This window comes from Dipodomys spectabilis, unplaced genomic scaffold (assembly GCF_019054845.1).
Source record: "Dipodomys spectabilis isolate Male_0828 unplaced genomic scaffold, ASM1905484v1 ptg000233l, whole genome shotgun sequence".
Lineage (NCBI taxonomy): Eukaryota > Metazoa > Chordata > Mammalia > Rodentia > Heteromyidae > Dipodomys > Dipodomys spectabilis.
Genome location: NW_024870910.1, coordinates 6,721,952 through 6,745,649, shown reverse-complemented (window position 1 = coordinate 6,745,649; position 23,698 = coordinate 6,721,952). Strand labels below are relative to the sequence as shown.

At 57.1% G+C, this 23,698-nt stretch overlaps 1 protein-coding gene across 6 annotated transcripts in view; it reads left to right on the top strand.

Annotated features, from left to right (window-relative positions):
- Nucleotides 1-23,698, top strand: part of Ntrk3 (neurotrophic receptor tyrosine kinase 3) — a 231,840-nt gene that overhangs the window by 20,408 nt on the left and 187,734 nt on the right. For all 6 annotated transcript variants that reach the window (XM_042698525.1, XM_042698524.1, XM_042698523.1 and 3 more), the window contains exons 2-3: nucleotides 15,703-15,777; nucleotides 16,603-16,674. In XM_042698525.1, the coding sequence (XP_042554459.1) occupies nucleotides 15,703-15,777; nucleotides 16,603-16,674 (147 nt within the window). The remainder of the gene's footprint in view (nucleotides 1-15,702; nucleotides 15,778-16,602; nucleotides 16,675-23,698) is intronic.

The following is a 23,698-nucleotide window of genomic DNA, read 5'->3' as shown; positions in this document are numbered from 1 at the left end:
AAAGCCAGCCCGGGCAGGAAAGTCTGTGAGACTCTTATCTTCAATAAACCACCAGAAAACTGGAAGTGGTGCTGTGGCTCAAGTGGTAGCGTGCTCGCCTTGAGCTGAAGAACTGAGGGACAGCGCCCAGGCCCAGAGTTCAAGCCCCACGACCAACAACACACACACAAATAGCCCACTTCCCTGTGGGGCAGATCTGTGCCCTTGCTCACGGGGGGGGGGGGGGGGCAAGGTGGCAGACTTGCCTAGAGCTGAGCTCCTAAGGGCTGGTATGAAAGAAAAGGAGAGAGACAGACGGACATGGAGGAGAGAGAGAGACAGAGAGCGAAAGAGGGATGGGGAGAGGAAGAGAGCTAGAGAGGAGGAGTTCACTTAGGGGTACCTCTACTCTCCTGATGCTCTCCGGCTTATTTCCGGCCTCCTGTTTTCCTGGCTTTGTGGGGGCCGCTTGGGAGCGGGGAGGTAAGGGGGCGGCTGGGAGGGGGTCCAGCTCCGAGTGGGGTCAGGGACTCTGGGCAGCACTGAAGTGCTTGTCATCTCCCACCACCAAAGGACAGCGTTGCCTGGTGGACATTGTCACGCGTAAATTACACTAGCCCCTCAACCATCTGCGCGTGTGAAGAACTCAGAGACCCCAGGGGGGTAACAATGCTCCAGAAGAAAGGTGCTCATTACCTTCCTCGTGTACAGCATCTTTCCAGAAAAAAAAAAAAAAGAAATTCAGAGACCCAGCTGGAGACACGAGCTGCTGAGAGACGTCGGTAGTCAGCGCCGGCTCTTCACGGGAGGCGCTCGGGGTTTGATGCGTGCATGCGATTGGGTCTCTAGAAAGCACTGTCCCTGGCTCTATGGTTCTAGCTTCAGCCGGCTAAATTGACTTTATTGAGAGACTGTTTAACTGTGTTCATCATTCATATAGAGTTATTACAAAAAACCTAAAGCAAAGAGTGAACCTAACAGCAAACCCAAACCGCCCATTGGAAGAACATGTCTATCCCTTGCAGAAGTACAAAACAAGGACACTTTCCGTGCACGTTTGTCACACACAGTCTTCTGCACAGGACCTGTGTCGTGTGGCAGAGGCTGTGGTAGGGTTTTGTGGACACATACACTCTTTGGCTCCATTTCAGTGGTCTGTTCCAATTATATCCCCAGTTCTGCTGTTTTATGTTATGCTCATGTTACGTGTTGTCTCCCAGATCCTTTAAAAATGAGCAGAACACCTGGGTATAGACCCCCGAAGAGTCAAAAATTAAGAGCACATATTCAAACCAAAACAGTAGCATGACGGTTGTACCAAGCACTGTTTAGAATAACGGTCGAAAGGCAGAAACAACCCAAGCACCATCCGTTATCTGATTAATGGCTAGTCAATCATACGGTATATTTTTAGGGTGGACTGTCACTTAGTCATCAGAAAGAATGAAATTACGGCCACACCTGGTGGTAGTGCACATCTGTAATCCTGGGTCTCAGCAGGTAGAGGCAGCATGATCATGGTCTTGAAATTGGCACAAATCTAGCGCGAGACCCTATCTGAAAACAAACTGAAAGCAAAAGGACTGAGAGTGCGGCTCAGGTGGGAGAGCACCTGCCTAGCAAGTGTGAGGTCCTGAGTTCAAGTTCTCAGTACTGTGTGCGTGCATGCACACACACACACCCCTTCTCCCAGAAAGGAATGACATCACGATGCTGCCAAAAGCTACACGAGCTTCAAGAAGGTTGTGGTTGGTGACACAGGATCCCTGTGCCCTGTAGTGTCCAACCGTACTCCTCTGAGCAGTGCAGCCTGGGTGCGTGTGTGGGTGTCAGGGCTGGGGTAGGGGCTGGGAGGAGGAGCAGGCCCTGGCGAGATGCTGGAGTGCCTTTATTACTATAGAGAATGCGTGCGTTTGCGTGGCATTCTGAATATATATATATATCCGATGCCTCTCCACCGTGCATGCTAAAATGGCTAATTTTACATGTCGTGAATTTTTGCCTCAATCCAAAAAGAAACAGGATTGCATGAAGATTTTTCTTTTAAAATAGGAGTGAAAAGAGTGACTTGGAGCAAAACTAGGGAGGCGGTGTGTGTGTGTGTGTGTGTGTGTGTGTGTGTGTGTGTGTGTGTGTGCAGGACGCCACTCCCGGGGGTCGCGGGCAGGGCGTGGCCTCGCTCACGGTGCCCAGGCAGCCCTCGCTCGGAAATGAGGCTGCACCACGGAGGGGGTGTCCTTCCACCTCCCCGTGTGACCCCCTTCTGTTCCTCTTTCTTAGCGGTTCCCTAAGGCCCCCTGAACATCCCAATGCTCACTGTACACGGGGCACTCACATGTGTGGAGCGCCGTGGGGGAGCATGGGAGAGGGTGTTTGCACAAGGCCTGACACCGCTGTTTTGAATTCAGGTGCTCATCAGGATCACCCTACCTCCCACACCCAATACACCTTTGTTTTTGGTTGATCTTGAGGCTTGAACTAAGGGCCTGGGCGCTGTCTCTGAGCTCTTTTTCATCCAAGGCTAGTGCTCTACCACTTTGAGCCTCAGCTCCACCACCACTACTACTTCTTTTTCTTCTTCTTCTCCTCCTCCTCCTCTTCTTCTTCTTCTTTGGTTGGTCATGGGGCTTGAACTCCGGGCCTGGGCGCTGTCCCTTAGCTCTTCAGCTCAAGGCGAATGCTCTACCACTTGAGCCACAGTGCCCCTTTCGGCTTTTTTCTGAGTATGTGGTGCTGAGGAATCAAACCCAGGGCCTCATGCATGCAAGGCAAGCACTCTACCACTGAGCCACCTTCCCAGCCCCCACTTTTGGTGTTCTGGTGGTTCATTGGAGATAAGAGTCTCACGGACTTTCCTGCCCGGGCTGGCTTTGAACTGCCATCCTCAGATCTCAGCCTCCTGAGTTGCTGGGATGACAGGCGTGAGCCACCGGCGCCCGGCTTGCCCCTTGCTCATTTGCCACATCGAGTTTCTGTGGCCAACGTGGGTCAGGTGGCGACGCGGGTCTGCTTGGGCAGAACGGTTGTGAGATTTTGTCCTGAGCTGTTCGGACCTGCGAAGCCGACACCGGGGAAGCGGCTGGCGCTGAGGCCGAGCGCTGAGGCCGTAGGAGGCGGGACTGGGCCTTGGAGGAGACTCAGTGGGCTGGGGCTCTCGGCCGCCATCTTGGTGGTAGTCATTTCTCACTGGCCTGGCATGAGGGTGCCCCTTCCCTGGCTCACGGGACGACCTCCCGTAGAACCGTCCAGCCCTTAGCTTGAGAGCTGGTCAGGCACAGGCACAACCCGCAGCCCCGAGGGGTACCGGCGTAGACGCTACACCTGCACGTACAAGTTTAAGTCTGAGGGGAGGGGCAATGGGTTTCAGGGACTGGTGGATTTGGGGGATCAGCCTTGTCCTGGGGAAGGGTGTGGGGGCTCCAGAAGGACTGTGGTGCAGTTGTTGGGAAAATGGAGGGGAGAACGGAAGAGGAATAGGCTGGACTCGATCGTCAATAGGTGATGACTGTCGTGTGTGTGTGTGTGTGTGTGTGTGTGTGTGTGATCAGATCAACCACACCTGTGCGTCCCATTCCTCAGCCCAAGAAGATGGATGTCGGGGAAGATCGGTCAACCCCTCTGAGTTTCTATGCAAGGATGATTAAGGCTATTGGCTGGAGTGGGTGTGGGGTTGCGATGTGGTGGTTGGGGTGCTGGTGTCCTGTGCGCAGTCATACCGTGTGTAGACAGGGTATCTCTGTTCTCCGTTCTTGTCTGGTGGCAGATACAGGAGGAGAAACTGCCCTGGGTCCCAGTCTAGACAGAAGAGTTTGGGGAGTCCTAGAAACGGGGCTCCCGAACGAGGACAGATCTTTGCAGGCAGACGGTGGCTCTGGGGGCCATCTCAGGAAGCCTTCTCCTTCTTCCCCCCACGTGGGGACCGGGTGCCACGGGCCTCGTGCCCAGAGGGAGCTCTGGGAAGCGGCGTGGACGAGGGCCCCGGGCTGTCCCATCTCTAGAGGTGGTGGAGAGCGGGAGCTGGGACGTTTGCCCAGGCCTTTCCTGGAAGCGTTCCATCCCCCAGGCTCCTCCTGACTCCCGAGGGAGACCTCAGGCGAAGGGATGGAGGTCCAGGCTGGTGGCAGTCAGCCAGCACCGGGAGTGGATGGGGGACCGCGGGAAGGAAGAGGGACCGTGCCGAGCCTTCTCCGAAGGTTCCGTGTTCCACCCAGGCCCCGCTGCGCCAGACGTTCCCGCCAGACCCTTGCACGCTCTCTTCCCCTAGACGGTGCTGCTTTTCCTCTCTTCCCTTTGTGGTGTGGGCCTGGCAGGTTCTAGACTTCACCTTTACATCCAGATCAGAGTTCACGGGCTCGCACTCAACCTCTGCAGCGCCCGGACCACGGGGAGGTGGTGGACCACGGGGACGTGGTGGGCCACGGGGAGGTGGTGGGCTGCACTGGAGCGGGAGGCTGCTGAGAGGCAAGGGCTGGGGAGAAGAGCTGCTTCTGTCTTGACCCCAGGGTGGGAGTTGTCTGGGAGGATCCAGTATGCAAAATCAGAAGACTGTCCGCCCCCCTCCCCGGGGCTCATGGCTGTCATCCCAGCTACTCAGGAGACTGAGATCTGAGGATCACGGCTGGAAGCCAGCCGGAAGAGCGGACTAAACCACCACCAAAAGCCAGAAGTGGAGGAGCTGTGGCACAAGTGGTAGAGCGCCAGCCTGGAGTAGAAAACCTGGGGAGGGGTCTCAAAAGCTGACGACACCTAGGCTAATTCTTATTTATTTATTTTTGGGCTTTAACTCCGGGCCAGCCTGGGTGGTATCCCTGAGCATTTTCCCCTCAAGGCTAGTGCTCTACCCTTGGAGTTAGAACTCTACTTCCGTTGTTTGGTAACTAACTGGAGCTTTGAGTCTCAAGGACTTTCCTGCCCTGCTGGGCTGTGACCCATGCCCTTCTGATCTCCGTCTCCTGAGATGTTAGGATTTCAGGCACATGCCACCAGTGCAGGGTGGCGGGGGGGGGGGGCCAGGTTTGGAAGGATGGTGATCTGCGGCAATGTGCGTTGAAGCCTGCATCTGCCACCGAGCATTCGTGTGTGTGTGTGTGCGCGCGCGTGCGTGCGTGCGTGCACATCCTCTGACACTGAACCCCAGGCCCTGTTCCAGACCTTGGACAGCTCTCTCTCCAGCAGGATGGAGCTTGGTGGTGGTGGTGGTGGGGGGGTTGGTAGTGGTATCCCTCCCTGCGGGCCTGAACGCTGCCTGAGTGGGAAGCAAACACGGGGCAGGCCGAGGGCAGACAAAATAAATAGAAGGCATCCGTCTTTGTTGTCAAGGAATTTATACTCTCCGGAGGGAAGCCAGGCAAATAATGCCGAGGCTCTCCGGCGACAGGATCACTGGCGCACGTCGGCAGCCACACGGAAATAATTCCCCAGTAATTGGAGGGTGAGCCGGGGATCACCGAGTGACGGCGGCCGGGCGGCGATGGGTGGTTTGATAAAGGCTCGGTGGAGAAGGGGAGATGCAGCGTTTCACAACTCCAGAAGGAGACATGGGCTCCCCGAGAGACGTACCGTCCGCCCCCCTGGGGGTCTGGTGGGAGGCGGGGGGCGCAGGACAGGAGCGTGGAACATAGGAGGCCGAAAGGAGCCAGATGTGCACGGGGCTCTGCTGGGTTGGACATGCAGGCTGGTTTCCCAGAGCTGGGGAGGGGTGGGGGCTGGGGAGGCTCTCACTGCCCTGGGCCCTGCTACCATGGGTGGCTCCGGTTCCTGACTTCAAGCGTAAACCAGTAACCATTTATCTTTCATATATTAAAAAAAATACCTTCAAGTGTTTGTGCACAGGAGTTTTAATGAGTACAGAGCAGATTGTTCCAGATGCTGAATGGTGAAAGCCACCGTTGTCATCCATCCCTCCCAACCCACCCCTTTCCTCACACTTAGGTTTTTTTAAAATTGTTTTCGGTCGTGGGGCTTGAACTCTGGGCCTGGGCGCTGTCCCTCAGCTCTTCAGCTCAAGGCGAGCGCTCTACCACGTGAGCCACAGCGCCACTTCCCGTTTTCTGGTGGTTCATTGGACATAGGAGTCTCACGGACTTTCCTGCCCGGGTTGGCTCTGAACCACGATCCTCAGATCTCAGCCTCCTGGATAGCTGGGATGACAGGCGTGAGCCACCAGCGCCCGGCTACACCTTTCTTGATTTTGTAGGACGGGCATTGGGTTTTTAACTCCGCTTTCCCTCCTCCCTTCTTCTCTTCATCCATCCTCTTTTCTTTCTGGAGGGGAAAGTAAGCGCTCTGTAACTTGTGGCATAATCCAGGCGACTCATTGAAGTCTCTAACCCGGACTGTTTCCGGTTCCTCTTCACGAAGCAGCTGGTACCCATTTTCTCCCCTGTTGTTCCGTCCGAGGTGAGGGGACATGAGCAGTCACAGTCACCATCTGGGAAGCCAAGGCCAGTGCCGGGCTGGCCCCAGACCTGGGAAGCCAAGGCCAGTGCCGGGCTGGCCCCAGACCTGGGAAGCCAAGGCCAGTGCCGGGCTGGCCCCAGACCTGGGAAGCCAAGGCCAGTGCCGGGCTGGCCCCAGACCTGGGAAGCCAAGGCCAGTGCCGGGCTGGCCCCAGACCTGGGAAGCCAAGGCCAGTGCCGGGCTGGCCCCAGACCTGGGAAGCCAAGGCCAGTGCCGGGCTGGCCCCAGACCTGGGAAGCCAAGGCCAGTGCCGGGCTGGCCCCAGATCTGGGAAGCCAAGGCCAGTGCCGGGCTGGCCCCAGACCTGGGAAGCCAAGGCCAGTGCCGGGCTGGCCCCAGACCTGGGAAGCCAAGGCCAGTGCCGGGCTGGCCCCAGATCTGGGAAGCCAAGGCCAGTGCCGGGCTGGCCCCAGAGCTCGGGGCGCTTCCCTCGGTCCAGGAAGGAGGGGACGGCGCAGGCTGATGTCGCTGTCGATGTGCCCAGCTTGGATTTTTCTTTGTTTTACACGGTGCGTAGGATAGAGGATGAACGTAGACGTGGATGGGTGGCATGAGAGTCACTTTTGAGGATCCCACAGCAGTCTCCCCCTTTCTGCCCAGCTTTCATCTCGGGGGAGCGGCAGGGAGGCCTCTCAGCAGGGAGCAGGATGGACGGGTCCTGCCGGTAAAGGACCGGGAGCTCCTTACACGGTCTCCCCTCAGGCTGCAGATCTCTCTGCGGTTGCAAGGTGGTAGGAGACTCGGGTGTGGCGTACGAGGGGCCGAGAGGCTACCAGAGATGGGTTCAGTGTCATCCTTGAGAAAACAGAGTCTGGAACAGATTGGGACACCGAGGCTGGGCAGCCAGAGGGCCCACGGGGAGGCCTGGGCCGGGGAGGGAGGAGACACAAGTCCGACAGACGTGATCAGAAACCTGGCCTTGCTCCTCCGTGGACCCGGCCCACGGCCGACATCACGAATCCATCCCAGCTTGCATCTTGTTCTGTTTCCTGCCACACCCCCCCGCCCCCCACGCGGCAGTTTGTGTGCCGGCATTTGCCAAGCAGGGGAGCCGTGCATATGTCGGGCCGTGTCTCTCTGCTGGGTGAGGTCAGGGGCACTCGGCGAAGCGGCGTGGGAGAGTTGAGGAAGCTCAGGGTGAGTTGTGTTGTCCATGTTGACTCTCAGATGTGGAGTGGGGAGCGGGGGGCACGGGGTGGGGGGAGATGCATATGGAGAGAACCAGAAGTCCCGGGCAGAGGAGAGGTTAGGCATGAAGGGCAGAGCATTAGAAGCAGAATTAATCTCTAATTAGGCAGTAATTGAAGTCACGTGAACGAGGAGGCGGTTTTTTTTTTCCAGGAGAGCGAGCATACAGGGAAAAGAACAGATGGTTTATAGCCCGAGGAAAGCAAACGGGTCACCGGGAGAGAGAAGTTCGGGAGAGAAACCCCAAGTTTCCCTCACTTGGGTAGGGAAGACCACCTTGTCGGCCCTCTTCACGGAACCTTCTAGAACCTACTTCAGGAATCCGGGGGGCTGGTTTCCTTCCAGATCACAGGAGCTGCTGGTCTTTTAGGTCTCACGTGTAAATCAGTGTGTCTGTAAAGAAGCAGCCCCCAGGCCCAGCCTCTCTCCGTAGCTTCTTCCCTACTTCCTTGTTCCACCTCTGGCCCTTCCCACGATTCCCGCTCGGTGGCCTGGTCTTTGGCCTGGCTCTGCTGGTACCAGACAGAGCGCCAGGCGCCACACGTGCGATCTCGCCTCTCCGATGGTTGCCTTGATGTGCACACGCTCTGGAATAAGTCCCCACAAAGTTCCCGGACTTCCTCTCCCCCCCGACGACCTAGAATGACCCCGCTCACAGGGAACATGCCTGAGCCTTGGAGCGACGTTTCCACATTAGCTCTGAAATGCAGAGGCAGCGAGGAAAATCTCCCCTTTTAATGGGGGGGGAAATATTGCCCTCGTAAGTCTTTACGCAACACACTTGAGCTTAACGCTCACTAACCGATGCGCCTTTATAACTTCCATACTGAGTGAATTAAGTCCTCCGTGTGGGTAGTTATTAAAGAAGTGATAAGTGCTTTGTAATTCAGTAAAGGGTGGCCTGGCCATTTCATATTTTCCTCAGGAAATTGACCACCCGGAGGGAGGGCAGCACATGCAGAACCCCCCTGGGCCAGGTACCGCCCTCACGCTATTGTGTTCCTTCTACGCTATGTGCGGGGGACCAGACTCCCTGCCTTGCTCAGACTCTCCTCCACAGTTCTGTGGGGGAAGGAAGCATCAAAGCCAGCATCTCCCTTCCTGCCTTGGGTTCTCTCCCCGTTCGAGGCTACAATGTCTAGATATGACAGAGCGTTTGCTCAGCCCTACAGGGTGTGTGTGTGTGTGTGTGTGTGTGTGTGTGTGTGTGTGTGTGTAATTGGACAACTTGGCTAAGTGCTGAGAGCATTCCTGTCCCGTCTTTGTTTGGAGACACCCTGCCTACTTCTGCACACCGACGGTGGACATCAGACTCTGTCCGGGGAGGAAGCCATGTATGTGGGGCTCTTGGGGCTGTGCCTTGCTTTCTCCTGTTGCTGGGTCTGTGTTTTCCCTGGATGCCCGAGGACTGAGATGTCTGAGGGGTCTGCCCTGGGCCGTAGCCTTCCTTGCAGATGATTAGGAGTTAGACCAGAGTGCAGGGCTGCCTGTGGGGCCAGGGTACAAACCATGTAGACGCTAAACATGCAGCTCCTTGGGGAGGGAGGCAGGAGGGAGGGAGGGAGGGAGGCAAGGGGGAAAGAGGGAGGGAGGGAAGCAAGGAGAGAGGGAGGGAGGGAGGGAAACAAGGAGAGAGGGAGGGAGGGAGGGAGGAAGGGAAGGAAGGAAGGAAGGAGAGAGCACCCGAGCGGCCTCTCAGGTGTCTATTTGAGATTCTGGAGGTCAGCAGCGAACAAGGCAGATGAAATCCCGGTCCTCGCGCATGGAAATTCCCAAGCAGAGACCTTGACAACAAACAGATAACCAAATTATCAAATACGACGAGATTACAGATGGTTGTTAAGGCCGTGAAGGACAGACACGGGGCTGGGCGTGTGTGTGTGTGTGTGTGTGTGTGTGTGTGTGCGCGCGCGCGCGAGATGGAGCAAATGGAGGAGGGCCGGGTGTCCGCGTTCTCGGAGGGGCCCATGGCGGGAAGAGCCGGTGCCCAGGAAAAGGACCAGAGGCCGGAGGCCATGGGGGGAGGGGCGTGCGCCCCCCTGTGGTCACGTGTGCATCATGTGTGGACTCTAATAAGGAAGAGAAGCGGGGGGGGGGGGCGCTGGGAGGGAGGGGGTCCTACAGGTTGATGGAAAACAAGAACGAAGGCAGGGAGGCTGATTTGGAGGCCCCGGCGTAGCTCTTCAACTAGGAGCGCAGGCTGGGGTGCCCAGGTGGCAGAGGTCGACGCGGAGGGGAGCGGGTAGGCGGGGAAGGAGAGCGGCAGCCTGGGCTTTGACGCACAGGACCTGCGCGTGGAGCACAGAGGCACACACGCATGCACACGGGCCTCCTGCTTTACCACTGACCCGGACGCCCGCTCAGACGCCATCTCTCCTCTGTCTGTGCGTGGTGGGGTCTGTGTGTCCCCGGGGGAGTGTCAGGTGCGGGGTGCACAGCCGCGTGGGAGGCCAGCGTTGCTGGTGTGCTGACGCGCCCTGTGGCTGCCCCAAGCTGTCACCCCCACCCCCCGCCAGCGGGGCTTTCAGGCCTAGGAGCGGTTGCCCCACCGTTTGTCTATAATGCGAAACAGATCAGATAATTGAAAGCTAGTACCCCTGTGCGGATCACCAGCCCTCCTACGCCTGGGTGGCAGATCAGTTTCCTCATGGCCCCGCAAGGCTTCGAAGTCAAATAAGAGCCTGTCACAGCGCGTGTGCACACGTGCGTGTGCGTCCCGTGCTTGTGTGGGTGCGGTGTGCGTGTGTGATCCAATACCGGCTCATGAGGAAGCGGAATTCCCGGCTACTTCCCTGAGCACCCTACTTCCGGTTCAGTTCCGGATTTTTCCCTTTCCCCAGAAGATTCAGGTGACCCTGTCTCCACTGCCTTCTGCTCCCAGAATAGATAGATGGCCTGAGCGCGGAGCTGGCGGCGTGAACCCAGACGCTGCCCAATGAATGCAAATTACAACCGTCCCTTCCAGGAAGACTTCACTTACCAGTTATCCAGAGCCAAACCCCCGACGCCACACGGGCGTGTACCCACCTGTTTTGGAGTCTGCACGCTCCACGATCGCTCCTATTCCTGGAGATCTTCTTCTTCTTTTTCTTTTTAAGGTTTTATTTACTCTTCCTTGCCACGCAGTTCCAACAATAGTCACGGAACCAGCTGTTCATCGCCCAGACGCGGTGCATGCCTGCTGAATGGAACGCACCGGCATTGCCTGCTGTAAACCTCAACCGCCCCCAGATTTCCCCCAGGGAAACTGAGGACCCGAGAGGCGTGAACTGCTGGGCCTCGGGCACTCCCAGCGCGCAGACATTCTCCAGTGCCGGCTTTGAGCAACTGCACGCCAAGAGCCACCAAAGGAGACATGAAATGCATCAACCTCGGAAGGAGGGACGGGCCCTTGGGGCAAGAGATGGTGACCCCCCCCCCAGTTACCAACCCCCCGGTCGGACATGAGAGAAGGATCTAGAAAATGCAGAGTTATCAAGAAAATTCAGATCGTGTCCCGTCTGCAGGCTGAAGAAGGCAAAGAGGCATGAAGGAAACAGCTGGTGAAGAAAGTTGGGAAGGCGAAGCATTTTGCATTTGGATTTTCCGGTCTGGAGGACTGGGGCACGGAGAGTAAGGAGTGTGGTGTGTGAGACCGGGGGAGTGGGAGGCGTGGAAGAGGTCCGGGCACCTGGGTGCGTCCGCGTCTCCTCGTCTACAGGAGAGACGGAAGGCTGTCCTGAAGGCCCAGCTGCCAAGCTCCAGTCCCCACCAGTGGACGAGGAAGGCCTTCCGGGTGAAGGTGACCTTGTGGGCTCCCTCCTACGTTAGTTCTCCAGGCTTTAATGGCACTGGAACTGGTTCTACATTCTAGAATTCTCTATGCAGAGGCAATGACCAGCATTGAGTATTAACGATGGTGAGAGAGGTGGAACTGGCCCTTGAGTGTATCGTGTGGCCCCGTTTTAATTAAACGGGAACTGTCCAGTCAGAGACCTGCAAGTCCACTTTCGTGCCACCCAAGCCAAGCAGAAAGAGGAAGAGGAGACTACGCAAGCAGGATCTGACTTACTCCAGCACAAGAGGATTTTGTATTCTCTGTGGATACTGAGTGAATGCCAGGCCGCGTTCCAGCGCTGGGCGTGAAGCGGGAGCCTGTGGCCCTGCGTGCATGGCCGTGGGTGGACACCTGTCCTGTCTGAGGGTTTATCTAACAGGCCTGCACAGGCTGTGTGCGGTCATTCCCTGACTGCGAGCCTGGCTCGGGCCATGGGTGGAGATGGCCACAGGGTCTCTCAACTCTCCTCATGCAGAGCCCTTGAACTCGAGCAGGTTCGCGGGAGCCGGGCCGTGGTATTTATTTCTCCTCAGGGGCTCTGCCCTCGGAGGGGCTCTGGGCAAGCTTCTGTCATTTGGGTCTGCCGTCTCCTAGCATTGGCCGTGAAGCAATCAGGGCAGCGGGCGCCAGGGGCTGACGAGCTGTGGGGCTGTGCCCTGCGTGGCCGCGATCGGCAGCATCCCCGGCCTCCGCCCACGACAGGCCGGCGTCATTCTCCTTCCTCGGTGGTGACAACCAAGCCATGGGCCATGTATCTCCTGGGGGGCCTGCTATCTCAGTACCCTAAAGCAGGGGGAGTGGACGGAGAAGAGGGGAGAACAGGGCTCAGTGCTTTGCCTGCCCAGGGCTCAACATCAGGCCTTCTTTTAACAATTCATACTTAGTGTTTTTCCAAGGACAGAATAAATACTGCATAACAACACCCCCCCCCTCCCCAAACAACCACCACCAAGCAACCTGGAAGAAAACCCCCCGCAAAGGGGCAACGCCATAGCATGGAATTATGCAGAGCACCCACCATTTACCCTTCACGAGACCGGACCGAACCGATGGCTCACCGCCTCGGGTTTATTTATGATGCTTTGTGGAGCCAGCCTCTTCCCTTTCAACTTGTGGCCTCCTAATGGCTGCCAGCAGTTACCATCACCCGGCTCGCCGGGCTGGTACCCGGCGGTGAGTCACAGCCAGACTTGGCAGACACTGAGGTTGTCTGTGAATGCCAAGGGCTGTGGCCCTCCCCCCCCATCGTCCTGCTGTACTCCGGCTCCGAACCCGTTCTTAACCCTCCCCCCCCCCCCCCAGCCACATGCATCCGCATCCTGTGCATGGTCCAGTGGTTTCCCCGGAGGTCACGGATGGCAGTTTTCCTGCCTTCCCTCCCCTCTGCCCCATGGGCTTGTTTGTCTGTTTATTGTTTTAAAATGAAGAATGACCCCTAAACCCTCAACATTTTCGGGAAGAGATCCAAGAAAAGACACCTCAGACCCTGTGAGGGTTCGGGGAAAAGAACAACTCCACAATGGCTAGTGCTTCCAGAAGCCTGCGTTGTGCCAATTGGTGGTACCGGGAATCGAACCCCGGGCCTTCCGCCGGCCTGCTGCAGTGAGGCTGCTTGAACATTCCTTTCTCAATCCTCACACCATTCTTTTGGTGTTTGTGCTGAACTGGGGCTTGAACTCGGGGCCTTTGGTTGGTTAATTGGACATGCTTTCCCGTAGACTTTTCTGCCTAGGCTGGCTTCGAACCAGATCTCAGTCTCCTGAGTAGCTAGGATGATAGGTGTGAGCCACTAGTGTCTGGGCCGCCGGCCATTCTTAGGAGACAGGCATTTTATGACTCCTAATTAGCAGCTGAGAAAACAGAGGCATGGGCTGGAGAAGTAGCCTGGATAGGTGTTGTGGTGAGATGGGGAAGGGAAGGGCCGAGGGGCCCATGGGCAGGGTTGGGAGCTTTTTTATCTGTGGAGAGCCGGAGAGCAAATATTTCAGGCTTTGTGGACCAAATCGTTTGTGTAGCAACTTCCTTGCAACTTGAAAGCTAGCCACGGATGGATGGGGGTGAGCGAGCAGGGCTGGACATGGAAAATTGAATCCCATCTACTTTTAACAGACCACAAACTACGGTTCTTCTTTGCATATATATATATAGATAGAGAGAGTATGCAAATGGCTCAGCTCAGGGGGGCGATCATGAACAGGCAGCAGGCTGGGTTTTGGTCCTTGGGGTGTAGTTTGCCAACTACTGTTGTAGCACTTGGGCTTCAAGCCACCCTGATGTCCCTTGCCTATGGGAGGGGGGGGAATGCCGTTTCCTGATTTAGCAAGACTTGCTCCCTGCCCCCAGCCTCGTGGAAACCGTTATTTTTATCTCGCAGGGGACTGGGCCTCCAGGGTTCATTTACTTCTCTGCTGCATCTCAATGTGGGTCTCAAGTTGGGGAGGGTTGGTGTGGAAGTGGGGGCGGGTGGGGAACGCGAGAGATAAGGACACGGGAAGTTCTCGGGTGCAGTAATGATGGACAGCTCCGCGGTCATCAAAGCCCCGTGAAGGGAATGCTAATGTGGGCTGGGAAAAGTGATTTCATCTGGGTAAACAATTTGATTGACGGCTGCTCGGTGGGAGGAGACCCGCCCAGGCTGCCGCCGCCTCCTCCCCCTCCCCACACCTCCATGAATGCAACATGGTATAAGCACCGTGATCTAGCCGGTAACCCGCATGGCCAGGCCCCAGCAAGGCACAGGGACTTAGCTGGCACAGGTTGTCCTACCCCCGCCCTCCTGGGCTGCTTTGACATTTGAAGTGTGGCCAGGGTGGCTGGCTTGGTGGGGACCAGACCAAACAAACTGCCCCGCCGCCGCGGAGCTCCCAGGGATAAGACTTGGGAGTTGGACTGGAAACTAATGTGGCCACCTGGTCCACGGCCCTGGCAGATGCCAGCGTCTCTGGCTGCCCGGCTGGGGCTCCGGGAGAGCGTGCTACCAAACAATGTCACCGCGTGGCTCCGTGACGCTTCCCAAGGCCTGGGTGGCCGCAGATGGCAGGGCGTGGTGGGGTAGGGTCGGGAGGAGCTGTCTGGGGCAGGCGGCGGTCACTCTTCTGGTCCGGAACAGCAGCTGGTTGAGCTGCTACCCCTCTGCCCTGCCCCCTGACATCGTCCTGAGACCTGGTGGGCACAGGCCACGGCGAGACCCCTGGATCTGGGCAGGGCAGCAGGGTGGGGCCGAGATCCTCTGGTGATCGTGGGTTGTCAGGGGAGCGTGGAAGGTCTCCTTTCCCACGGGGATAGAGCAGGGGCGGTTCCTGGAAGCCAGCAGTGGGATAATAGCTTTCCACCTCGGGACACCCAAAGGCAGTCAGTTTTGTCAGTCGCAAGCAAACAGCTAACAAGACGGTACCTGGGGCGATTCTCACGCTAACAGTGCTCTCCGTTTCTCTGCGTTGGGCCGGAGTTGCTGCACCAGGCCAGTTGGTCCTGGTTTGTGTCTGTCGATGATAAAGCTCTGGTTAACAGTGATTTATAGCTCTGATTACTAAATCGGAGAAGATGAATTTTATTACTTAATGAATGTGGCGTGCTTGCTAGGCACAAACCTCCTTAAATGCAGGTCTCTCGGGGGAGAGCTCAACAGAGATCTTCATAGCCTGGGGCTCACGGATGAAAACCGTGCACCCCACACCCTCTTCCAGGCACCGGGTGCCTCCCTCGCCCGCCGAAGCCATGGGTTTTCTTGAGCTCCGGGATGGATGAATCCCTGGTCCCCTGAGTGGAGATGTGAGTCTCTGATCCCTTCTTTTAGGCTTTGCCTGCCCAAGGCCACGCCCACAGGCAAAACAGGCCCACGTGTCAAGCCACGCCCACACAACAAGCCACACCCTCCGCTCCCAAAACTATTAATATTTAAAGAGAAGAAGAGCTTGCCCTCAGGAAGTGCTAAGTGGAAATGGCGCAGGTGGAAAAGTGTTAGGAACGCCGAGCAGGGGGCCTGGGTTTTAAGTCTTTAGAGAAAGGAGTCTCTCAGGAGCTGGGTTGGGGTGGGGGGAGACACTAAATGCTGTACCCATGAGCCGGGTGACTGGATCCCATGAGCCTACTTCATTCTCCCCATTCTCCCAAGGAGACGCACCATGCAGGGGAGGGAAACTGAGGCTCCGAGGTATTGGCCGAGCTGGCGGGAGGCCGGCCCCGGGGTTTGGGTTCAGGAATAGGGTAGAGGGTTGCCGTGGCTCCTGGAGACCTGACCCTTGCCTCTCCTCCCACAGACACATAGAGAACTGGCGGGGGCTGCACACACTCAACGCGGTGGACATGGAGCTGTACACGGGACTCCAGAAGCTGTGAGTGAGCCGGAGTGGGGGGGCGGGGCCTGGCGGGGCGGGGCGGGGCCTGGCGGGGCGGGGCGGGGCCTGGCGGGGCGGGGCGGGGCCTGGCGGGGCGGGGCGGGGCGGGGCCTGGCGGGGCCGGGCGGGGCCTGGCGGGGCGGGGGCGGGGCCTGGCGGGGCGGGGCCTGGCGGGGCGGGGCCGGGCGGGGCGGGGCGGGGCCTGGCGGGGCGGGGCGGGGCCTGGCGGGGCTGGGCGGGGCGGGGCGGGGCCTGGTGGGGCGGGGCCTGGCGGGGCGGGGCGGGGCCTGGCGGGGCGGGGCCTGGCGGGGCGGGGCGGGGCCTGGCGGGGCGGGGCGGGGCCGGGCGGGGCCTCCTCCAGAGCTTCCTGGCAGACACAGCGAGCTTGCTGTCTGCGCTCCCCCCCCCCTCCCCTCTTGAGGCCTCTTTGGGGAGGGTGGGGCTATCTGAGGGGGCCAAGAGAGGCCCTCGGATTGCACGTCACACCCCCGAAGCCGGGTTTCCAGCCAGCCCTACGCCAGGCCCGTCCTGGGTCTTGTGCTGAAACCACATTCCCCTCCCCAGTGCTAGTTTCCCTGCTACCTGCTGCCCCGGCACCCCTGGCTGTGGGCATGTCCCCCCCCCCACCCCGGGAGGGAGGCCGGGAAGGCACAGGGTGCTGTGCAGCCCTGCTGTCTCTGTAGGAGAAGGAGGCCCTGTCCTCACCTGCTGACCAGGAGGGGTGAGAGGGATGGCGGCTGGGGTGTAGGGCACGGGCAGAGGCCAGACCTCCCGCAGGCTCCCTTCTGTGAGCTCACCTGACCTTCTCTTCCCCCTGTCCAGGACCATCAAGAACTCGGGCCTCAGGAGCATCCAGCCCAGAGCCTTCGCCAAGAACCCGCACTTGCACTACATGTGAGTGGAGCTGCGCTGTGGGGGGCGGGCGGGCACGGGCCTGGCCGGGAAGCTGCCCACGCCGCACCGAGGCCTTCTTCCAGACCCAGCGCCCCCGGGCAACTTCAAAATGAGGCTTTCGATCTACTCCCTCCATCTCTCATCAGAAGGGAAAGTCTCTAGGACCAGGGCTGAGAGGAGATCATTTCTTCATCCCCTAAGCTAGGATGCTTTTCCTGAAGTCATGTGCAGTAAAGGGGAGTTCACCTTGGATGTTATGTAAGCCCGGCCCTTCACACACCAGTAGGCCTTGTAGGCCTGTGTGTTGAAGCCGGGATTGGAGGAGGAAGGCAGGCAAGACCGATGCTAGGTTCTCTGGAGAGAGGGCTCAGGCCCCAGAGCTTTCTTTGGAACGCAGGGGTGGTTATGTGGTTCTCCGTGCCTCCCTCCTCCTCTCCCCTCCTTGCTGCGTCTGGGTGGGGTGATTCCCCTGGGGATCGGCTAGACCTTGCGGGGATCGCCTCGTTGCGTGTCCGTAGACCCCGGTGTTGGCTGGGAGGACTGGAGAGCAGGCGGGCGGGAGAGGAGGCCGGTAGTGAGGCATGGGAGAGTGCCCGACCCCCACATCCCTTTGGTGTGGCTCAGTTTCCCCTCTCCCCACCCCCCCACCCGGCCCGGCCTCTTGAATGTCCAATGGTTGTGTTCCCAAAGAACAGAGACTCTACAGCACCCAACTGGGGTGAGGGGAAACGGGGCCAGGGAGGGGGGGACATACCTGTGGGGCCTGGACTTGGTTTTCACCATTGGAGAGTTCCGCGCGGGGTTGTCATTGGACGTGGGAAGGACAGCCAGGCGGGCTAGCAGCTGCTTATGGACAGGCAGAACTTCAGAGGGGAGCTGCTGGGAAGCGAAGTGTGGAGGCTGGCCTCTAACAGGGCCTGGAGGTTGGGGAGGGGGTGGTGGTGGTGGTTTCTCTTCTGGGGGTCCTAGCCAGACCCTGGAGCCGCTGTGCCTTTCCCCAAGCACACACAGGACATAAATATTGGTTTAGGTGTCCGCCTCACTTTCTTCTTCCCCCACTTCCCGGAACCAGTACGCTCCATGGCCCCTGCTTCCCCCCCCCCACGTGACCCTGCCCCCCCCCTCCCCCCCCCCCCGTCTGAATCCACGCTTGCCCCATGTCCTGCTTTAGCCTCGGCGGTGACAGTCTCCTCCTGCGACTCCTTCTTGGCCGCAGCTGGGACCAGATGTTCCAGGTGTTTATTTTATTGGGGATTTGAGTTCCATTGTAAACGCCATACCCCCCCATTCCGCAAGGGAAAAGGGCTTTTGACATCTGAGAAACCTCTCTCTTCCTAGTGACTCCTCCTTAGGTCATGGAGCCACACGCCCACAGCAGGCCCTGTGGGGACAGGGGACGGCCGGGGACCGCGTGTCCCCTCCAAAGGGGCAGCCGGCGAGGAGTTCTGGGGAGGGGGGTGGGTCAGGGATGCCAGATTTGCTGGTTTTTTTTTTCTTTTTATTCCAAGAGTATCTGGGGAATCCAGTGACGAGCCAGAAATATGTTAAAGGCCGGCAGCTAAGAACAAAGCCCTTCCCCGGGCCGGGCTGAGCACCGGGCTCTGTGGGCCACTAGGGTGACCAGAGCGCCCGTTGGTGGGGTAGGGAAATCAGTGTGTGAGGGAAGCCGGCGCTTCTGCCTCAGGGCCCTGTGGGACCTCGTCTCCCCCCCCCCCCCCCCGTGTCTCTCAGGAGAGGGGTGAGGCTGCAGGGCGCACCCTGTTCCTGAAGTCCACAAGAGAGGTGCATCATGGGCCATGAGTGTCTCAGGGGTTGTGTCTTTAGTTTGTCCTTGAGATCTCCAGAAGATCTCCTTCCCTCCGTACCCCCCCCCTCTTCTTTCGGGGTGATTTAGGCTCTGCTGGCGACTGTGAGGTTGGCCAGGCCTGGGAGCAGAGGGTCTGGTTTCCTCCGGCCCGATGGTTACCGGGGCGCCTGCCTGTGTCCTTGGCCCTTGTTCCCCTGGTCACATCTGCGGCTCTTTTTAAGGCACCTGCCGTGGTACTGGGGGAGGGGGATGTGAAGGCCCAGAAGCACGGGTCCTCACAGTCCATCCCCGGGCAGAGGGGCCCCAGGTCCCCAGGGCAGAGTCCGAGGCACGAGGCCCACCCTCTGCCCACCCCTCCGGGTTTTGTTTATTAGCTCTTCCCATTGATGAAGCATGACCTCTCCCCCCCCCCCCCATCCTGACTGAGTGAATTTCCTGGCGGCTTTGGGACATTTTTCTGCTGGCAAACAGGCCAGGTTTCGCTGCCGCTTCCTAGGACCTTCTATTTCTGTCTCCTAAATGCATTTACAAGTCTGCAGCCCAGCTGAGAAATCACGGGATGATCACTTACTCCAGCATTAACTGCTGAGGCCTGGCTTGGTGGCTGGTGAGCTCTCTCTCTCTCTCTCTCTCTTTCTCTCTCTGTCTTTCTCCCCCTTCTTCTTTTCCCTCTCCCCCTCCCTCCTTCCCTCCTCCTGGCCCCTATATCCTTTCTCCTCCCCTCTGCAGAATATTCTATTCTGACTGGTTGAGCTGTCCGCCCACAAGCTACCCCTACCATCAGTCAGTGTAATTCTTCCCCATGCCAGAAAAGGAACCAAAGATGACAGAGCCAAGTGGCTTGCTCTGGAGGAGGCTGCGGATGGATGGCTTCTCCGGACCCTCCTTCCAGGTTTATGTGTGACGGTGTCCTTCTGACGGATCCGTTTTTCTTTATCATTGAACCAGATGTGTTCAAAAATAAAAATCCAATACCGATGAATGTACTTCCAGAAAGTCCTTTTTGACAGACTCAGAGACCCTTGGCCTTTGTGTGTGGACTGAGAATCCTCAGAGATCATAAAGACTTCCCAGATAACCCGTGGCAATGGCTGTCCCGGGAGGTGGAGCGCGTGTGCATTGCCCGTGTCTGTTCTAGGCCTGGGGTTGGGAAGGACTGGATGCCAGATGCCCAGCCAGCACTTTGCCAAGTGCCTGGCGAATGAAGTTCAGGAACAGACAGCTGCTCATGCCGCCAGTAATCACGTCCGTGACTGGTGGGGGTAACAAGGCCACCACAGAGGAGGGACGGGGCGTCCCTGCCGGCCTTTCCCCGACCCTCTCTATTCTGGGGATGCTGGATTTCTGTTCTGCCAGCGGTCCACCCCTCTGTCACTCGGTCTCTGTCTGTCAATCTCCCGTGTCTTTCCTCCGTGACTGTGGAAGAATGAACCCTGCTAGGCGCCCTGTCCTCCCCCGATGGTCCCTCTTGCCGTAGGTTCCTTGCAGGCCCTCTGTAAATGCTGTTCGTGTCGCTGAACACCTCAACAATGGCCACTGAGGGAGCTTCCAGCTCATTTCTGTAGGGGAGCCCCCACCTCAAACCTCATGTCTTACACGAGCCTGCCCAGGGCTCCTAACCGCCCTGTGGGAAGCAGGGACCTTCTTATATCCCCCACAGAGAGGCTCTTCCCCGAGTGGTAAAAGCAAGGCTGGGCCTGAGTCCTCTGATTTCCCCTTACGAGGATCTTTCTACCAGACCTAAACAGCACAAAACGAAGATGTTCTGAACATTTCATCCGACACAGTGGCCTCCAGGGGGGAGGCTGCCATTGATTGGGAGCTTACTGTGTGTCAGGGAGTGGAACTTCTGCAAATGTGGGCTCGGCTCGAGCCTCCATGCTGCATTAGCAGCTTCAGTGAGGCCTCCTCGTACCCATTTTCTAGACAAAGAACACGGGGCCTCAGAAGCCATGCATCCCCAACCCTCAGCCGGTAAGGTGGGGGAATGGTCAGCCCCTATCTCCCCCGACTCTGGAGTTCATGTTACATCCTAGGAGTGTTTCTCTCTCTCTTCTTCACAGTGAAGAACTTCTTAGTGGAGGGATTGTGGGTGTGGGTGTGTATGTGGGGTGTCTTTAAATTTTTATTAGAGAGCTGTTGTGTTTTTTTTTTCCCCCTGGAGATTCAGCAACCATCCATCCTCAGACAGCTCAGCTTGAGAAAGCCATGTTTGGTTTCTTTTCCTATTTAGGTCAAATCCTATCACAACAGTTACATTACAAACCGAATGTCTTTATTATGAAGGATCTCTTCGCATTAGCCTGTGGCCTACTTATTTCCAAGAATATTTAACGTAAGATTCCAGCAAGCCGAAAGAATTTATTTAATCCCTTCGAGTTGGTGGTGGTGGTGGAGACATGGCTTGCGTTCAGTTCGCTTGCTCTTTTCTGAAAGGCTCAGGATGTCAGCCGGAGCCATTCCTCGCTCTGGTGTAAGCAAACACGCACGGGAGCGTCGGCAGGGCAGGCCAGCCGGTGGCTGCCAGGTACGGGGGCCTGGTCAGGTGGAGAATGTCCCGATTCGGGTAGGATCCTGTCCAGCCTGTTACGTTGCCAAGGTGAGAAAGTCAGCAATGCCAAGTGGGTAGGAGAAGAGGAAATGTCCCCAGAAGGCTGGGGACGCTGGGTGAGCAGCTCACCCAGTAGAGAGGATGATAGCCAGGCGAGATGAGCTTGGTTTATCATGAGCTGTCAATCACTAAACACCCTTTCTCTCCAAATAACAGCTGCATTGGGTCCCGAGATGATGTCTAGATAGTACGTCAGTAAATACTGGCCTTTCTCCCTGATCCTCACCTTTGCATTCACGACTCAGGGGGACGGGTGGTCTCTGTTCGTCTCTGTACTGTGTGGGGGCAGTGGCCACTAGAGAAACACATGGGCTCTGAGGACAGAAAGTCCTGGGTTCAAGTCCTGGGTTTCTGTACCTGCTGGTTGATCTCCAGCAAGCTACTGAGTGCTCGTGGATTTTGGAGGGAATGTTACGAGTTCCGCTTCTTGGGTTTGTTGTGAGCCTTACTTAAGACGGTGCTTGCAAACGTCCCGTAACGTGGCGCCTTATGAGAGACTGCAGGTGGCTTCTCTGGCCTCCATACTCCTAGGATCATCGACAGTATCGTCTCTCAGTGTCGATTCCTTCCCCTTTCCCCTTTACGGTCACGTCCCAATATGATGTTATTACCACGTACGCCATCGTTTTGGGTCTAGATTCCACAAGTAAGCAGAATCATGCCGTACGTAGCTTTTGGGGCTTGGCTGATCCAGCTCTACCTCATGAGCTCCCCTTTCTGCCCATCTTCATGCAAATGAAGGCAAAGTGACACGCTGTGGTATGCACACATACCTACGTGAAATATAGAGCCTACTTCGTATTTATATTAATGCATAACATATATACATATTGTACATGTATTTACATTCACACACGCATATACAGGTATATGAAATGAAACCCAGAAGTCGCACAGAATGGTACCATAGCCTGAAGTGTGACGCAAACGTGCAACGCAGGCCACACAGATCCCTGAGCTTTTACCCCTGCAACCACTCTGCCTGCCCAACGCTTCCCCCAAACGCAGAGTCTGGACTGTTGCCGCTCCCTAAACCTCATCCCTGCTTTGGCTGGTTCTTCAGGCCGTTCAGAGTGTGTGCTTCTTGAACTGTGTAGCTTGAGTTTTAATTCTGGCTCTGTTGGTAGACCCAGTGGAACATCGACCCGTCCGTTGTACCTATTCCTGTTGTGACCCCTTCACGGGAAAGCAGGAGTAGTCTACTTGTTTCAGAGATGCAGTGAAGAATCGTGGACCCACCATAAGAGCCGTTGTGAGTTTTTTAGGTGGTAGTATGTCAGTCACCTTGGTATGCCAGTGAGTCATAGAAAGTACACATTAAGAGCCTTCCAGCCGAGCATGGTGGCTCATGCTTATAAGCACAGCACTGGAGAGGCCGAGGTGGGAGGGTTACAAGTTCCTGGCTGCAGAATGAGACTTTGTCTCAAACGCTGAAACAGAAATGTTTTTTTAACTCTTTCAGATGCCATAAATCACATCACACCATGTTCTCTCACAGAATGCCTTCATAGCGTACAGTTCTCACTGTGACGAAGAGAAATCAGAGTATACCGGGCCAGGGGGTTTTCCTTGGGACATGAATGTGTTCTAGTATTCTAAAGCTGGTCACTGACATGCACTGAAAGTGGGTGAACGCGCCCCGTCCCCGACCTTGCCTACTCGCTGGGTGGAAGCGGTCCCAGGCTCTGTGTGGGGGCCTTTGGGTCTCTCCCCCTCTGCCCTGCGTGTTCCGACCGAAGCTGCCTCGTTAGCCCGTGTCTTTCTGGGAAGATGATGTCAGCCATGCCACGGCTGACCTGTGGGCGTGTAGAGGGAGAGAGAAGCGAGCTTTCGCTGTGGTTGGAAAGCAGAGCGAAGCATCAAGAAGGAAGGTCCTGTAGTCCTAACTGCCTGGGGGATGGAGAAGAGAGGAGAGGAGAAGATCACCGTTGAGAAGCCAACCCGGACCTAAGAGCTCTCCCCGCCCCAGCCCCCGCATCGCAGTGGGGTGGGGGCTGGGCAGACACAGTGCTCACCTGTCACCCCCGGGGTCACGAGGAATCATAGGTAGGAGGCATAAAAGCAAGGCGCGCCTTAGAAAATGACCTATGCCACTAATAATGATGATGATGATGATGATGATGATGATGATGATGATGATGAAGGGCTGGGCGCTGATGGCTCTGCCCATTATAATGCTAGACACTCAGGAGGCCAAGATCTGAAGATTGTGGTTCAAAGCTACCCTGGGCAGAAAAGTCCCCATGAGTCTCTTATCTCCAATTATCACTCAAAAAAAAAAATACAGAAGTGGTGCTGTGGGTCAAAGTGGTAGAGCATTGGTATTGAGCAAAAGAGCTCAGAGACAGCACCCAGGCCCACAACTGACCAAAACAAACCAAAAGAAAAATCAAAAAAAGCAAACACAAGACCAGAGGCCTGGCTCTCTTAGCAGAGCACCTGCCTTGTGAGTTTGAGGCCCCGAGTTCATTCTCAGTAACCACCCAAACACACGAGCAAGCACCCAGAGGAAAAGAAACACCTAGAATGACCCTGGCTGCGTTCTGGGGGCTCTACCTGCCTGTCCTTGCTCTCTTACCTGAGAGAGGGTCTCTGCATGCCCGGGA